At 36.5% G+C, this 19,096-nt stretch overlaps 2 protein-coding genes across 3 annotated transcripts in view; one reads left to right on the top strand and one right to left on the bottom strand.

Moving 5' to 3' along the window:
• Positions 1-19,096, top strand: part of LOC105229187 (uncharacterized) — a 226,675-nt gene that overhangs the window by 155,031 nt on the left and 52,548 nt on the right. For both annotated transcript variants that reach the window (XM_049453426.1, XM_049453425.1), the window contains one exon: positions 2,246-3,247. In XM_049453426.1, the coding sequence (XP_049309383.1) occupies positions 2,514-3,247 (734 nt within the window). In that variant the 5' untranslated portion in view covers positions 2,246-2,513. The remainder of the gene's footprint in view (positions 1-2,245; positions 3,248-19,096) is intronic.
• LOC105229132 (mitochondrial 2-oxoglutarate/malate carrier protein-like) lies at positions 6,587-8,010 on the bottom strand. Its single transcript, XM_029551483.2, has one exon. The coding sequence runs from the start codon at positions 7,841-7,843 to the stop codon at positions 6,908-6,910; it is 936 nt and encodes a 311-aa protein (XP_029407343.2). The 5' UTR covers positions 7,844-8,010; the 3' UTR covers positions 6,587-6,907.

Raw genomic sequence — 19,096 nt, 5'->3', positions numbered from 1 at the left:
TCAACCAATATCGTGCCGCAACCTCCGTATTCAACTGATTTGGCTCCATGTGACGTCTCAATCTCAAACGACCTCTTCGTGGATACCATTTTGGATCAATGGAAGCCATTAATCGCGAATCGCTACGCGCATTGAAGACTATTTCAGGAGTTGACTTTAACAACTGTTTCAAAGATTGGGAAAAACATTGGCACAAGTGTATTAGGACCAAGGGGGATCAATTTGAGGAGGACATAGAAGAATAAATTAAAAATTTTAAAATTATGGGCAAAGTCTTACTATTTGTTACTCATAGTAACTAGTATAAAAATTCATATGGTTATTATATAATATATATTATGACCCAAATTCTTGTTCTTGTAATTGTTCGAGAAAAAAATCTGCAAAATATTGCTGCACAGCTCCAGACCCCTCTGAGAAGTCTGGGTCCGATAGTAATTATGCGCGATATCCCTCTTCTCTCCTTCACTGGTCATCTATATGGTAAAAAGGGAATTGCATCACAACGAACCAAACAAATAACCATTAAAAATGCTTAGATTCTAAAGCCAGGTGTGGGACTCTCATTCAGAAAGTGCTAGGTACAAATCGAAATCGTAATGAAACATAATCGAAACAAAAGAATACCAAATCGCTAAGAGCTTTTTTCTGACTTGAAAAGGTTCTCATGAAATCTTTACTTAGAAATGTGGATTCTGTTTATATGGCACCCTGAGAACTCCGGCCCGTCTAGAATAGTCCCCCGACTCCTTCATCTACGAGTATATAGTAAGAAATGCATTGAGTCACAACAAATGAGCATTAATGCTTAGATTAAATACCATTGTAGCAAGTGCTCTCTTTCTCTCATTTTCTACACTCGCGGCCGCCATAGCAAAGTGATTTAGGGGAATTCTAATTGGCAGAGTGCTAAAACAGATCAGAAATATTAAATCTCTGAAGGCTTTTTTATGACTTGAAAAACTTCTCATCAAAGCTTGACTAACAAAAGTTGACACAGGGTTTATATGGTCGAGCTGAGTATTATTATTTTGATTTTTCTTACTTTTTTCGGTATTTTTGAAAAATGAAATGCACCGAAATTTTGAAAACCAATAATAAATATATGACATTTTTTGTATACACTCTCTTTTATCTCAACTGTTTTATCATATGCAAAAGTTTCCGATTTTTGCGGCTTGTTTGTTTGTTCTTAAATAAAAAAGAATTTGTTTTACCCAACAAAGTTCTAATTAATTTTTAATTTTTTTAATTGTTTTCTATAATGTGACAAACCTGTTGCTTGCTATTTAACATTTTCATATATAAAAAAATACTGTTAAAGCAATTAATTTTCATAAGTACAGAATCTTTTTATTACACATTTATTAGTGAAAGCCAAATAAAATTTGCAATTGGAAGTAAAAGCAATTAAAAAATAGATAAAACTCTTTGCATGCCTTATACAAATACGGTTCAAAGTTTTTGGAGAGAAAAAATAAAAGAGTGATTTCAAAAAACGAACAACAAAGAATTCTGCATGCCAACAACTACGCCAAATAGCAAAAGCGAACGTATAAATTACAAAATCCCAACGTCTATGGGAAGTTAACCATATCCGTTTTACTGGCAGTGCACACGCTCGCTGAAAAGTAAAAAGCGCAAAAATATCAATTAAACTGTGAAAAAGTTACAGTTAGTTACATATATATATGTTTGTATGTGCGCATGCGCTTACTCATTTCACTAGCCGCTGGCAATTGTGCACATTCTGGGCTTACAATCCATTTCGGCCGCAACCAGAAACCAGTTCAGAAACGCTTGCTGAAATTCGCACAAAAACTGACTCAACGGCAGGCGGATGTTTGCGCGCCGAACGGGATTTTGTAGCCAGCAGCATTAGCGGGCGAGCGCTAGTCCGTCAAACGGCTTGGAGCACGCTAATGCTGCAATAAAAACGCACACAAGCTAAGCCGCTTGGCCACAAAACGTAAAGCGCCATCGCGCAGCTGGCCAATTAAGTGAAATTATTCGCGAAGTAAATGAAATGAATGAAAGGAATTAGCAACAAAAAAAGTGATTTTCAATGATAATAAAGCGCAAATTTGGCAAAAATTATTATTATTCACTTACTCGATGCACAAAAAAAAAAATAAAAATTAATGACGCGCCGCAGTCACACGACTAATTAAGATTTTCCGAAAATAAACTTGCAAAATATTTTCTAATAACCATATTTCTCTCCCTCTCAACCATTTAATTGCAGTTAAACGCGCAAACCAAACTGTGTGCCAATAGCTGTAGCAACAACAAAAACCTTAACAAAATTTCCACCAGTTCTGTGTTCCTGACGCGCGCACGCTGCACTCACAGCCAACGGCACGCCAATAAAGCAGGCACTGCCGCCGCCACCACAATCATAGACAGAGTCAACGTGTCACATAGCAGCTGAGGGTACGCCCCCGTGCGCCAAAACGCCTAGCAACAACAACAACACTGCCATTGCCAACAGCGCCACCGCCACTGTCAACAAAATGCCGATTTGCAATAAGCCCGCGCAGGCGACAAAAAACGTCGCCGAGTTCGATGACTACGCCTCAGAGGCTGCCAAAATGAAGCGCACACGCGAGCAGGCGTACTTCAACTCATACAATTTCGACGCAATCCATCCCTATGATAAGGACAACGAAGCCATAGAGGAGATGGGTGTCCACAAGGTAGTCGGTGTTTCGGCTGCTGCTGTTGCAACACATGCAAGCGCAATCACTGCCACAAAAGTACCGCCCGTTGTTGGTGGCAGCAATAGTCATAATCAACAACAACAACAATTACAAAAGCCACACAATACGCTTAAGACGATTTATCGCGGCGCCTCGTCCATCGCCTCGTCGACGCCGAGCACACGCAGCAGCTTTCAACACAGCAGCAGTAGCGGGCGCAGCAGCGGTTGCGGCAGTCAACACAGCCCACGCAGCAGCATTGCTGACGATGTGGATAATACTGATGCCGTGGGCTATAAGCGTCGCCCGCAACCTGCCGGCGAACTGACCTACACATACATGCAACGCTTCGGTGTGCGTTTGGTGCGTTCGCGCAATGCGTCGCCGTCGGCGGATGTGGAGCGCACCAGCCCAGAGGGTGGCAGTGGAGGAGGTGCCATCGCCCCAACCGAAGAACTAGCGTCGGTGCATGCGAAGAAGGGTAGCGCAAACGAGGTGTCGGAGAATGGCAGTTTTCTGCTGCCACGCGCCATGCTGAAGTACCAAAGGTAGGTCATTGCCACCAATTTGTTTTTTATTTATTTAATTTTTTTTCATTAATTCACACGGTGCAGTTGTTTTAAATAAATATTGCTATAACGGGTTTATTTTTCGACGCATATTGATTTTCCAAATACCGTACGTTGAACAGGTTTTACGCCGATTTTTACAGTGGGTTTTTTGCAAGCGAGCTTTGGTCAAAAAATATATTGATACAAGTAGTTTATGCTTATGAAAGATTATTTAAGAAATTTACGATATTTGGATTGATGGCTTTTGTGCCTTAGAGAGCCGTTATCACTTTTTTTTTATTCATTAAAATTTCAAGAATTTTTAAAAATTTCTTTCTCTAATATTTAAATGTTATTATTTCCGAACATTTTACGCGACCTTACTTTTGACAAAAGCTTACTTTGCAACATGATCTAGAAACTACTATATTATTCTTCAATTGTTTATTCCAAGTGCAGACAGGTCGCTATGATCTTGGTCTTACCATTGCTTGCATTAGATCTCGAGTCGAGGAGCTTTCCGCTGGCGCATCATCTTCCATGCGAACGACAGGACCTAACCAGTGCATTCATTGGATGTGCTATACTATAGCCAAGTTCAAACGATTCGTAGTTCCATATTCTTTAATATTCATCGCTCACACGGACGGCCCCAAATATCGTGCGAAGAGCGGTTCTCTTTCTCATCTCTGTGCGTCAACATCCATGCTTCTGCGCCGTAAAATAGGACGGGAATAATGCGAGCGAGAGATCTACTTTTCAATTGCATACTGATCCCAATGTAAAGCCTGTTTGCAAGACTTATTCTGCCTTTGATCTCTAGACTTATATTCCGAAGCTTTCGTCTTCCTTTCATTGCAATTGCATTTTTACGTAACGGGTCCCAAGCCAAGCGGCGCAACCCCAGCTAAGGAGAAAGTTTCGTAGATCCCGTTTCTATAGCGAGCCGCTAGCTCCAAAACAGATGCCCTCCTGTAGCCACCCCTCCTGGTGATGCAATCTTCTTGAGCCCGAATAACGCGGAGTAGTTTCATCGAGGGTCCACTCTCTTTGCCATGACTCTGAGTTCCACTCGACATAGTTACCGTATCTCAGTCAAAGTTGCTCACGTTGCCTTGGGCACTCGACGCGGGTGCACGAGTAGAGATTATGTATGGTAGCCTAAAGCCCTAAATTTGGCTTTGGATTTCGTTACTGTGTGCATAGCCTTAGTTTACTGCATTGGCATTTCAGCCCTACTTTTGTCACCTAATAAGAAAAAAATTAAAGAATAAATTTCTAAAATGTGTCTATTTAATTATATGCAAGTTTTGACTTCCAAAAATATGTGAATAATAAAAAATGTTTATTAAATTTCGTTCACCCAACCCTTTCTCTACAATTCTCCTTATATTTATGAAATATTTGTTACATAAGCTAAGCGCCAAAAACGAGCTATACTTTAAATTTTTAAGATAAAAATAGAATTTTGCCTCTACGAACCCTACTAAAGCCCAAAATTACAAAAAACTTGAAAGCAATTTATAAAAAAACCATTTTATACAATTTTTACAAAAGAACTTTCGCGAACAAACTGACTTAATATGCAGGTTGATACTTAAGAATCTATGTGCAAATACTTGTATGTATACCTAATTTTAGTCATAAATTTACCAAAAAAAAAGAATAAATTAAGTGCTTGGATACAAATACCCACCCGCACTCGTAGTATTCTTAACACTGTACAATCTCTAGCGATTCGTAGAGTGAATTATTTATTAATTATTATGCTTAATGCCAAAAGTGGCAAGAAATCATAAAATGATTGCTCGCCAAGTCAAAAGTGTTAACTCAATTTGCATTAATCCGCTTAAGTGCAGCCCGAAATGTAGCGAACTTTTAAAGCGGCTCAACACCGAATACGGCACCACTCGCGAGCTCCATAGACCCACAACGCGCCAGCGCCATAATGCGCGCCGACTATCTCATACACTTGTATTTATATCTCTGTACAAGTTTGTAAATAGTAGCAACAACTGCTCCTTTTCATACACAACGGTAACCTTCTGAAAAGCACTTGCCAGCTGACAAGCTGGTGCCGCGTACGAGTGGGTACACGCGAGTACACCAAAGCAATTGGGAACTGAATTGAATTTTTATGAAGTGCGCTTTATTTGGCATGCAAAAAACACTCGCACACACACATACATACTATATACATATGTTTGTATGTACATATGTATATAACAGTTCTTCCTCTTCTGCTCACTTGCTTCTGTTTTATCACAGTTTTTCATTTGCCCTGCGGATATTTGGCAACAAAAAGTTTAAGTTAAAATATGGCGAACAACAGAGAAGTAAATAACAAAACTAAATGTAATTTTGAAGTTAAGCAACAACAACAACAATGGCTGTATAACAACACACAATTTTGTGTGCGAATTATAAATTTTGGTCTGACGATAACATAAGGAAAAGACAATGAAATGAATGAAGTAAAATAATTCTTACTCATAATCATAAACAAGTCAATCGTGAGGACGCGCACGCAGCAGTGCAATACAGTAGCGTGTAGTGGCGATGACGTTTGATGACAGTGGGTCATTTTTGTTTTCACTTTTTAAACTTAAATTAAACTGAACTGATGAAAATAAAAATTAAAATTAAGAGGTAATATTAAATTTGAATTAAACCTCAAAATAAAAAATTAAATAAAAATTAAGTGTTAAAATTAAAATTAAAATAAAATTTGAATTGAAAAATTAAATTTAAAACTAAAATTAAAATTAAAATTAAATTTAAAACTAAAACTAAAATTAAAAATAAAATTAAAATTAAAATCAAAATCAAAAACAAAATTCAAATTCAAAATGGAATTATAATTAAAATTAAATAAAATTTATATTAAAATTAAAATTAAATTTTAAATTTAAATTAATTATTATTATTAATTTAATTAAACTTAAATTTAAAATTAAAAATAAAGTTAAGATCAAAAATACAACTAAATTAAATTAAGTATTAGAATTAAATTTGACACTGAAATTAAAATTAAAATATAAAAATTTTAACCAAAATTAAGAGTTAAAATTAAAATCGAAATAAATAAAATTTAAAATTGAGATTAAAATTAAACTAAAATTAAAATTAGTTTAAAATTAAAAATTAAATCAAAATCTTAAAATTTAAATTAGATTAAAATTAACAATAAATGTAAAAATTAAGGTTAAAAGAAATTTTGAAATTCAAATAATAATTAAAATTTTTAAATTAAATGAAAATTGCAATTAATAAAAATTATAATTAAAATTAAAATCCATTAAGAATTAATTAAAATTAAAAAAAAAAACATTAAAATTAAAATCAAAATTCAAGTTTAAAATAAAATTAAAATTAACAGTTAAAAATTAAAAGTAATATAAAAGGTTAAAAGTAATAATCAAGGGAAAGATAAAGTTTAACAGAATACACAAAAAGGCCATACATTTCTTCTCATTTCCTAAGCAAGCCTACATTTTTTATACAGTAAGAATATAAGAGATATAGCAAAAATAGGTCAGAAAAGAAAGACATTCGGAAAGTCAACATTTTCTATTTACACACTTAGCACAGTCACAAATTCACTTACATACATCAGCACACACATAAATAACAACAACAATAGAATAAGTCTCGTCATTAAATTTTCGATTTATACTCCTCACCCAAGACATATTTAAAGTATGCCGTATTGAGTTGCTCCAAAATAATGAAAATTAAAATAGTTGTGGGCACAACACGTAAAACATAAGGCGTATAACCACGCCACAGCGCCAGAAAGCCTTCTTTCCTACTAATCTTTACCAGCACATCCAATATACCCCTGTACTCCGGCTTGCCCTCGATCATTTTCATATTCTGTATGCGCGTCTTGGCAATATCCACCGGCAATGATGCGGTCGCCGTCAACAGACCCGAACCAATACTCGCCACCAAATGCAAATTAAAACCGTCACCCATGCCGAGCTGCGACTTCGCCAAATGCCTGAATTGCGTGTAAGACGCCAGTTGCGCAATGCTCACGACAATTGCACGGCCCACAGTCGGCACAGCGCCACGCCAAAGCGCCAGAACACCCTCCTCTTTGGTAATGCGTGAGAGCGCATTAAAAACACTCGTATAGTTACGCCGATCTGCTGGCGGCAGACGGGCATCGGTCAACATACGCACTAAGCCCACATCAGCCGGTGTGCCGACATAGGCACCAACTGCGCCCGCGAAGGCTGCCATCAATACGGTGGCATTCACTGTTGGCGCTGTTTTATACAACTCGTGATAATATTCCGTTAGACTTGTGTAGACGCCGATACGTGTGGTGGAGTACACTGACTGTCGTAATACCGAAGCGCTGAGTCCCTTGTACAGGCCAGCGATGCCATCGTTTTTAACCGCCGCTTTCAGCAGTTCAATTGGACTGGCTGATTTGGCGCCACCTCCGGAAGCAACTTGCATGCGTGTTTTTACCAAATCTAAAGGATGCATCACGCAAGCCGCAGTCACTGCTGCCGTCCCACCAAATGCGTATTTTAGTGGTGTGGGTATCTTCTTCTCAGCATCTTGCTTCTGTTCTGACATTTGCGATGGCTAACCAAAGTCACTTCGTAGCTTCTTTCGTGTAATCGAATCGTTAAATATTCAATATTTTTCACTTTTTGAGCGAGTTTTTGACGTTTTGTCTTCGATTGTATTACAAAACTTTTTTCCCAAATTTTCATTTTGATTTTTGTTTGTCAACTATTTACGACTATACAGTGCTGAGACTTTCAAATATTTTTTTGTTTCGTTGAAAATCGTATACTCTGTTCGTTACTTAACTCTTCAAGTTTTTAGTACTTAATTTTTTTTTTTGTAATAATTTTATTTATTTTTTTCTAATATTTCCGTTCTCAGTTTCACTGTTTGTATATTCAGTAAAGACGTGCTGTGTAGGCGTTGCCGTTGACGGCACATCGAGTATTGGGTATTCTTTATTACGTAATATGCAACGGAGGTTAGTGACTTATTTGGCAAAGTTTTTAGTCCGAGTAGTCACTAGTTATATAAGCTTCTACATAAGTATATTTTATTAACTTTTTATATATACAGAAATTCCAATAATAAATAAATTTTATATATCGAAAAAACGAAGACCCTTTAAAGGAAAGCAATAAATAGATCCCAAAGTCCTCTTGTTTATTTCGAAAACCTTACCGCTTCTGCTAGTTCCTGAGCTTGAAAAACGAAGAATATGAAATTTTGTTTGCGTAAAGAACATAATACCTTACTAAAACTATTTCAGTGGCTTTGAGTTTCTCGGACACATGACATAAAGCATTTCAGACCAAACAGGTGTTTCATACAATTTTTCTGATTTGGAACACGCAAAATATATACAAATCCCAAGTGATATTTAAGTGATTGCATTCATATATATATCCGGCATAGTAGTCATCAAACCGTTATAAACCACTTGAAGAAGCTTGGAGTCACTAAGAAGCTCGGTGTATGGGTGCCACACGAATTGATTCAATACAAAGACTTTTTTTACAACCCAATGTATGTATAGCAGTGTTTGTCTTTATACATACTCAGAAAGGGGGATACAATTCCTCTCGGATACATAGTGGTCAGGGTGGTAAGGGGCACCATATATTTTTTTACAATTTTTTTTCTTCCAACATCTGTTGGATGCTTGTTCCTAAAACGTTCTTAAGCCTTTCCTTTGAATTAGCAATAATTAAGAATATAATTGCTATTGTGTAAAAAAGTAAAACTAGTGTCCGAACATATATACATTACGACAAAAAAGTACCATGAAAAGGTAAATAAAACGCAAAATATTTAATTATTCATCAATATTTATTTTATCGTCTTCAAGTAATTCTTACCAGATGTAATACACTTATGCCAACGATTTTTCCAGTCCTCAAAAAACTTTTCATAAGCACTTTTTAGGGCGGCCTTCAGCTCCTGCAGCTAATTTTGTTTATCTCTTCGATAGACTGAAAACGGGTTCCACAGAGCGGCAATTTCAGTTTGGAAACAAGAAAAATCACACGGAGCCAATTTGGTGAATACGATGGATGATCGATAGTATTCATTGATTTTGGCTTTAAATCACAATCGTGGCTCGATGCGATGGTGCATTATCATCGTGCAAAATCAATGAATTGTTCTTTCACAATTCCGGCCTCAACGCGATCAAATAGAACTCATTGTTGACCATCTATCCTTCCGAAACAAATTCATGATGCACCAAACCACGAATATTGAAAAAGCAAAGAGCGAGACCTTGATTTTTGAGCGGCTTTGGAGTTTCTTTTTCGTTTCGGCTCGTTTTTTCCCCTCTATTCCGGTGATTATTGACTTGTTAGCATGTCAAACTCATAAACTCATGTCTCATCGGAATTTTTAATGCTCGCCATAAATGTGTGATCGGAATTCGTACTATCAAGCGTGTCCAAATAGACCTGTTTACGGTACTTGTTTTGAAAAAAAAATCAATTTATCGGGTCGAGTCGACCAAGAACGCGTTTCATAACCAAATATCCAACAAAATCGCTAGAAATTTCGACATTTGAAAGGTCGTCAGAAGGAGGCATGTCTTCATCGTTGAATCGATCGTCCTGAAGGTTTTGTACCACGTGTAGGCTTGTGTTTTTGATAAAACTGAATCACGATTCCGCACAGGAAATTTGGTTAGAAATAAAAATTTGAGACAAATTCTGAGTTCGATATTTTTATCCATTGTAAAAATCGCAACGCACTACTGAGGTGTACCGACTCAAGCAGTTGCTGTAAACAAACTGGTAGACAGATCGCACTCATATTTGGCATTGTAATTAAGGATAGATTTACAAACTTAGAAAAATAAATTTTTTTTGAATCATCATCATATCATATCCAGGGAATTTGAATTTGAATTTCGGGTACTTTTTTGTCACAATGTATGTATATACATGTATGTATAAGTATATTGCATACTTTAAAACTTAATTTAAACTGGAAGCAAACTTGGCCCTACTTCTTTGCCATGATTTTATGACCTATACCAACTAACAACAACAAAAAGCATCATTTCACTCAAATCTCTAATACACTTTACTTAAACTTTACGAAAACAACACGAAATAAACAAATCTTTAAAACACACCATTCCGTATGCAAGCCATTGTCGCTAACCTAATGTGACAAACATCGCCAAAAATTGTCCTCATTTCCGAAAAATATTCAAATACTCGCACAAAAGCAAAAAATGGAAACAAATTGCAATTGGAAATCATAAATTTGGCGACAACAAATTGCGGCGGGCAAGCTCAAAAGCGGCAATTGAAGATCATTACCAAATCGACATGAATGAACCGCCAAATGAAAGCGAAATGAATTCCATGACATTATACGCAATAGCAACAAAAACAGCAACAATAATAATAATAACAGTAAAAGGCAGCAACAGCAGCGACTATGTGGCCAAAGCAGCAATAAATAAACACTTGACAATAAATAAATCTCACAGTACATGCATGTGTGTGTGTGCAAACATATTAAGCTGTGTGTTTATATGCGTATATATACATATGTATGTATACGTGTGTGTCTAAACGCATTTTGTGCGCAATGTGATAAGAATTGTCGCTGCTAACATCTTTGGTGGGTCTCTTAGTGGATCTTCCCGCACCAAGCTATACACTTTGCTTTGGTATATACCTACACACATATAAACACTCGCCTTTGTATGAAGCACTGCAGCATTGTGACGCTGCCAAGTGCCGTCGAATGCCAATTGTCTATTGTTGTCACAATTGTTGAGACTTCCAAGCTGTTGCGCGCTGTTATTATGTATATTTTTGCATGCACTGTTGTCGTCGTTGTCACTGCTACGATTGTCGCATGTCAACGGATGTGCGCGGAGGATACTTGAACTGCTTGGTGTCGTTTGTTGTCATTGCTTCTTTCGATTTTTTGTATTTTTGTTGTTGTTTTGTTGTAGTTTCTACTTGTAATTGCCTGGTGAAAATGCTAAGCACGAACAGTGTCAATACCACGAGTAATAGCAGCAGCTACAACAACAATTACAGCAACAGTAATATTCACGGCAATATGGCTGATGATAAAATAAAACCAAAAACAAAAAGCAAAATGATTTAAGCAACCAATAAATATTGAAAAACTATGCACAAATAAGTACAAGTTAATATGTGTACCTACACAAACAACACTTATCATATTTACATACTTGTATGTATGTTTAGTACAGTGTTTTAGTGTGCTGCAGCTGATATGGCGAGTAGGCAATTAGCATAAAAACACAAATTGCGTCTACAATAAAAAATAGAAATCGAAATAAATTCTGAAGGCTCTAAAACAATAGTATAAAATAAACAACAACAAATGCGATTATGTAATATGTACATTGGACCAAGTGATGTATGACATTTTAATTTGCAGACTACAGCTGAAAGAAATCGAAACATGTAAAATAAAACTGAAAAAATTAGACAAGAAATAATTATTACTTACGAGTATATTTGCAGACTGCAGCTGATACAAATCTAAACATGAAAAATAAAATTGAAATTTGTATATCTTAAGTTCCGTCTGGTTTGTAATACCAAAACTTTAATACAATTTAATTTTTTACATTTTTTTATTTCGCATACCTACTATTCTAATTTTTCTACATCGGGATCCCCAAAATTTCGGGATTAGCATTTTTAATTTTGAAACTTAAACAATATTTATTTTTTTCCATTTCGCGTATGTTCTAAATTTTTTATATCGGGATCCCGAAATTTCGGGATTTGCGTTTTGTAATCTCGAAATTTTATCTATCTTTAATTTTTTACTTTTCTTCATTTTTCCATATCTATATCCAAAAATTTCGGGATTCGTATTTTGAAACTATAAAACTTTAACTCTACTTAACTTTTTCCATTTCGCGTTTCCCAGACTGGGATCCTGAAATTTCGGGATTTGCATTTTTAATCCCGAAATTTTAACTCTCTTTAATTTTTGACCTTTTCCATTTCGCTTAGTGGACTAAATATTCCATATCGGGATCCCGAAATTTCGCGACTCAAATTTTGTAATCCCGAAATTTTAACATTCCTTATTTTTTTACTTTCTTCTTTACGTGAAGTATTTTATAATTTGGTGTTTAAAATTAAATAGTTCGGGCTTATATTTAAAAGATTTTCAATATTTTTTATGCCACACTAATCACTGAGTGGTCAGTGTCTGCTATTGTTTTGTTTTAGATTTGGCAATTAAAAAATTGTAATGTTTAGCATTTTTTAGCAAAAAACAAAACAACTAACTTGTTAGAATGAATGTCAAAACGTCGGGAAAAGATATACTATATATTTTAAAATATGGAAAATTATTTTGATTGTGACTAATACATCTGATCAAATTTGGCCCGGACAGACAAAAAACGACAATCAATGCAAGTACTGGCTACACTTAATCTAATTTTCCACACACTTGTTATGCACCACGACTGGGATAGTCTTCCAGATATTTTAGTTTTTTCGGTTTCTGTTAATTTTTGAAGCACTATTCGCTAGAGTGTTGGATGAAATGAATATCACATTCATACACTCATTTTCCGACCACTACACAACACGTCATGTTTACAAAATATTCAGGTCTTTTACCTACATACCATAAAACATTAACCAAAACATACCTAAAACTTTAACCGAAATTAACCAAAACATACCTAAAACTTTAACCGAAATGTATTGATTTGATCCATAAGATATGTTGAGATCCTCTGCTATCTCTCTGATGCGAAAATGACGATTTTCAAGCCCTTGTTTCTACAGCATTTTCGATGATATTAACAGAGGTGGTTGGACGTTTGGTACGAGGCAGGCTTTCGATGACTTCGCAGCCTTCATTAAATGCTTCGTCCTACAAAAATACTTGGCATCGCAATAAAGTTGATTTTCCAAAACATTTCTGCAACATTTTCAACGATTCCGCATCCATTATTCTATAGGAAACACAAATCGCTCAAACTCCTTCACACATCATCTTTCGAAAAACACGAATCCATTGCATACTTCTCAGCGCTCACGAGCGTCAGCATTGCGTGATGTTCTAAAGTACACCTCTAATATTTTCATTAAGCTTATTAGTGGTTAAAAATTGTATATTTCTCTGTTTATTGTTTTTTTTATTGTACAATATTTTCTTATTTATTTTTTTACACAATCTTCTTGTTGTTTTTGTACAAGTGCACTCACAAACACACATAGCTGCCGCTTAGGCATCGCCTTGAGCTTATTGGTCACATTGCGTCAACGCCGTTCAACTCCATCTGTTGCATGTTTGCGGCCATAATAGCTTACCATGTAATTGCCACACACACACACTTGCATACACAAACACACGTGCAACTAACATGCCACAACATTTTCACTGCAATTTTTTTTATTATCGCAATTTATTTCATTTTTATTATTTTTCCTCACACACATTTATGCACTGTTTGCATACACTGTATGCTGAAGTTCAAGACGCGCATCATTGTGGCAGCAACGCTCTGTTTGCCACAAACAGCGCTCATCTGTCACTGCTGGCCGGTCGGTGGTGGCTGACGATTGTGGCGCCTGTCGGCAACCTTCACCTCTTTATGTGTGTGTGTATACCTGTTAGCTACGTCATGGCTGCAGCGTCGTCGCGTTAATGACTAAAAACAACAACAACAACGATCTTAACAACAACAATAGTAATAGCACCAACATCAGTGGCAAGTCCACAAGTGACACCACGCGGTGGCGCAAACAAATATGCAAAAAATACCAAACAACAACAACAACGAATTCAAGCATATGCATGCTTGCTGCAGCAACAATTAAGCACTTGACTGCCACCTGCCGCCGTGATGCGCTTGGCAGCTGTTGTCGTTGATGCTGCAACTGCAATTACCGCATACTCCAGCCGTGCGTTGTTCTTTATTAATCCGCGTTGCTGTTATTTTTCTTCAGTTAACGTTGTTGCTGTTTCTCGTCTCATGCATGCCACGGTTATTTATGTTGCTGCCACAAAACTTGTATGCTTCAAGTGTGAATTTTTATTCTTCATTTGCATTTTTTACACTTCTTCTTCTTAATCAGTCAATGCGTTTTTGCAGATGTACTCATTGTTGCTGTTGTTGTTGCTGTTGCTGTTCTAGCTGCGCATTTTTCCCGCTTCATTCGTTTAATCGCAAATTTACTGCCTTTTATCGCGCCAATTAAATGTAAAGCATCCGTGGCGAGTTGTAGAAATACCGCATTGCGGATTGTTTGTATGCATACATGTGTGTGTATGTGTAATGTGGCACAGACGTCAGTTATATTTTTTTCGTATTATTGTTGTTGTAGTTGTTTGCCCCTGTATTGCCAGTGACCCCGTGACCGATTGATTATTTCATTGCTATTACCAACTTGCGTGTAGTTGGATTTATTGTTTTGTTATTGTTATTGTTGTCACTGATGTTGTTGTGGCCATCTTTGCCATTTACAGTTGAAATCTGTTGTTAGTTGATTTAAGGAAAATTTATTATTTTCATTAATTTCGTTGTTGCATAAATACGCCGGTTAGCATAATCTTTCGCTTGACAGTCGTCTCGGCATAATGGCACAACTAATATTCCAAATTGTTTAGATTTGGCAACCCTTTAAGAAATTGTTGGAAAATTGCACGGTATTGTTAGCATTAGTTGATAACTTTACTCAATCTTATTTTACTTTGGACAAAAGTTTCTTACATTTCGAAAATGGTGGCAACTCTATAAAATATATTTTTCATATATTGTATAATATTTCTTTAGATTCGATTTTTAGTTAAAACCTACTGAATTATTTATTTACTTAAAAAAATAAATTATAAACACAAATGGCAACCCTGTTCGGTATTGTAATTAAAATTTTTAAAATTCTCAAAACATTATTAAAGCACTGACATATACAGTATCCTCTATTAAGTTTTGCCGTGTTCGATACTAATTAAGAGATACATAATGGTTTATAATAATAAAAAGTGATCCACTGCGAGATTCCCAACTTTTCTAAAGAAAAAACACGGAAACTTCAAATTTAATGTGGAATGTTTATTACCATTCGAAAGAACATTCGTTGGCATTTATTCCTTGAAGATTATCTCTTTCAAATGTTGCCGGCTGTTACGTCTCAGATGATCCATCCGTTGAGTCCAATTTTCAATGACATTTCGGTTAAATATTTCGTCTGGTAACTGGCGAATGACACGCGTAGTGTTTTGCCCCAAGGCCTGAATCGAAGCGTGACTGTCCGCATAGACTTTAGACTTTACATATCCCCAAAAAACTCGAAAAAGTCGAACGGTATGATATCATACGATCTTGGTGACCAATCGACTGGTCTCTATTATCTACTCACCGAAGAGTTCTCATAATATATCTATTGATTGATCACGAGCTTCAATTTTAGATATCAAATAGTCGGTTATCATAGCGCGATTGCCATTAACGGTTATCTTCTTACCGGCATCATTTTTGAAGAAATATCAACCGATGATTGCCTACATACCACACAAAACCGTTTTTTTCTGGATGAAATCTTGAATCTCTTCAGGTTGCTCTTTGAAATAGGCCTCATTGCTGAACAAAATTTGGCTCGAAAACGTTGATTCCACTTGAAACTTTTCAAGAGCCCTTTCCATTGACTTTCGGCATATGAATATCCGTACGCCGGTCCGCTATACTACTGCACCGTAGATAGGAGAATTGGTCTTACAATACCTGTGTAAGACCCGTGTTTGAGAGAGGGAAAGAGTCCCCAGGTTGTGCCGAGCATCTGCTTACATGCATATTAAGCATTGCTAGCTTTTCTTCTACGTTGTGCTTCCACTGCAGTTTGGTGTCCAAGACTACCCCGAAGTGCTTGGTGCGGTCCTTGAGAGAGAATTGAGTCCCATTAATCGAAGAGAACCACCATTGAGGAATTGTGCTCTCTGTGAACACAAGCAAAACTGTTTTCTCCAAATTCAACCCCAGTCCCGCTTGCGATGCTCAATACTATACTGTATTGAGAGTGGTGGTCATAATACTACTAATGGTCTGTAGACACCTACCCGTTATTAAGGTGGAAATATTGTCCGCTTATGCCCCTTATCTTAGGCGCTTTGGCTTCCAAGTTATTTTGTACTTTATTCAACACTAATGTCTATAAAAGCGGAGATAGCACTCCATTTTGCGGAGTAGTACCTCGACTGACTTCCTTGGTCATTTTAGTTCGTTTCATTCTGCTTTTATCCATCTAAAGGTCAAAAGGCTTCTGATCCAGCGTTGTATAGCAGGATCAATACCTATTGACTGAATACTATTCAGAATAGATTCCGTAGAGACGTTGTTGAACGCTCCAGAAATGTCCAAGAATGCTCCAAGAGCGTATTCCTTATATTCAAGAGCCCTTTCGATATTAAATACCAGTGTTTGGAGTGCAGTGCCTACTGATCTGCCGTTCGTATGTGCGAGTGGCGCCTTGGATAAGCTTCTAGAGGCCCTGCGGCCCTAATGGACGCATCAAAGATTTTCACTCCAGCGTTTTCAGCAGGAAGGAAGTTAGTTGGTAGATTTAAAAGTGAAGGTAATTTCTCAATGATATCCATAATTAATATAAAATGTTGGAAATTATGTACTAATTGTCAATTAGCTAATTATATCAATATATCAATTAACTAATTGCCTCATCCTCATTGTTACAACCAAGAGGTAAATTTAGAGAGATATGTACGAAGTATATTTTACAGAGTTCCACAGTGATCTTAATCTATTGTTAATTAAGTTCCAATTGAGAATTAGCTGATTGTAGTATTATCATCTTTTATTTATTTTCCTTGCGATTAAATTCGAAATATCAAGGTTTTACTGTATTTAAATTAATATGCAATAAATACAATAAATTTAAAACTGCAAATTTAAAAACAAATCCAAGTTCTGCTGCAACCACAGAGTACCGAAATGAGTATTTTGACTATTTATGACCCCACAATAAGTAAACAATTATTTTACCTGGTCACCTTGCCGCACGCACAGCATCACCTTACATGCATATGGGCAACCACGAGCACCGTTGCAATGACGACAGCAAATGCAATCTCGCGCCAACCATCAACTTGCCACTTGCCACTTGTAATTTGCAACTTATCATTAATGACCTGATGTTGTTGTCGATTTTGCTTTTATTGTTGTTACTGTTGTTGTTGATGCGCATTGCCGTTTCTGCTGCTGCTGATTCTCTTGTTGGCATTCTTTTTGGTTAATACGGCGTAAAATATTCCATTTGATATGACATTCAGCGTCCCCACGATGGAATGCAAGGTCATCGCTGTTGGAATTTTGTTTACAATTTTTTTCGCATGCTTGCAAGCCGAACTTAAAAACAATTTTGTTTGTCTTTTTGCTTATTTTCGCTGTTTGTCTGCTTCATTTTTGGCTTGTATGCTTTTGGCATAATTTATACATACATACATACATACAGGCATACACGTGTGCTTATGCTTTGTTTTAGCCATCTTCAATGGCTCTAGCCCGTACGTGGCGCAGTATTGCTTTAATGCGCATGCGTGCAAATTTGCATTAACTTTGCGCTACTTGGCAGCACTTATGGTCATATATACTGTATATGTACAACTAAAATGAACCTTCAACTTCCTTATTTTCAGCATGACTTTTGAAAACAATAAGCAGGTGACTCTTCATGTTGCATTCGAAGCCATGCCTAATATGCCTAATGACTTTAACGTCGAATTTGTCAGGCGTAAAGCCAAATCTAACATTAAATAAATTATAAATTTATGTCTCACACATATTAATGATAAGTATATATACATACATACTCACATACATATATATGCTTTAAATAAGCTCATATTTATATCTGTTTATGCCCCACTGCGAAATGTAGACAAATTAATGTTTCTCCGTGGTCATAAACATCTTTATTTTCCGTTGCCTCCGCAGGCATTATATTATAATTAGTCATAATAATTTGTTTAACCAGCGGATATTTATTTGCTTTAAATACAAGTACATATGAACAAATTTAGTTCACAGCCTCGAAAAGCAGCTTAGTAGTTGAGCCTCTCCTTGGTTTGCTTCAAATTACCGGGCAAATGTAATTTGCTATGCATTCGACAACAACAACTGTATACTTATATATTTTATATTTATTCTCTGTATTCTATACGTGAGCAGAATACTCTTTAAGTGTATTTTCGGCAGTCATTTTTTCGAACTAACAAGCCAGCAAGTTTATATTCAACTAATTATGACCTTACTGAGCTGCGACAGTTTCTTACACCCGTCATTTTCGGTTCATAAAGTAGCCAGAATCTTATGATAGAATAGTTAGTGCCTTTAATTCTGTTTCCAAAAAATTAAAAGTCATGTTTTTGAGTCTTTTCCGAAAGCTATTATAACGGTTTGGTAGCCTTGTGCTTCTACAACTGTTGGTCTGAGTATTTATCAGATTACATGGAAACCCTTTTATGACATCTACCAGAATTTCGATAAACGACATCTTGCTTCTACGTCTTCTACCTGTAAGAAGCCTCTATCTCCCTATCTCTCTATCTCTTAGATATTTCTCCAGTCATCTTCTTCTTCTTCTTTACTGGCGTAGACACCGCTTACGCGATTATAGCCGAGTCAACAACAGCGCGCCAGTCGTTTCTTCTCTTCGCTACGTGGCGCCAATTGGATATTCCAAGCGAGGCCAGGTCCTTCTCCACTTGGTCCTTCCACCGGAGTAGAGGTCTTTCTCTTCCTCTCCTTCCCGGGGCGGGTAGTGCGTCGAATACTTTCAGAGCTGGAGTGCT

This window comes from Bactrocera dorsalis, chromosome 3 (genome assembly GCF_023373825.1).
Source record: "Bactrocera dorsalis isolate Fly_Bdor chromosome 3, ASM2337382v1, whole genome shotgun sequence".
Taxonomy (NCBI): Eukaryota; Metazoa; Arthropoda; class Insecta; order Diptera; family Tephritidae; genus Bactrocera; species Bactrocera dorsalis.
The sequence above is the reverse complement of the archived record's forward strand: the minus strand, read 5'-3'. Positions and strand labels throughout refer to the sequence as shown.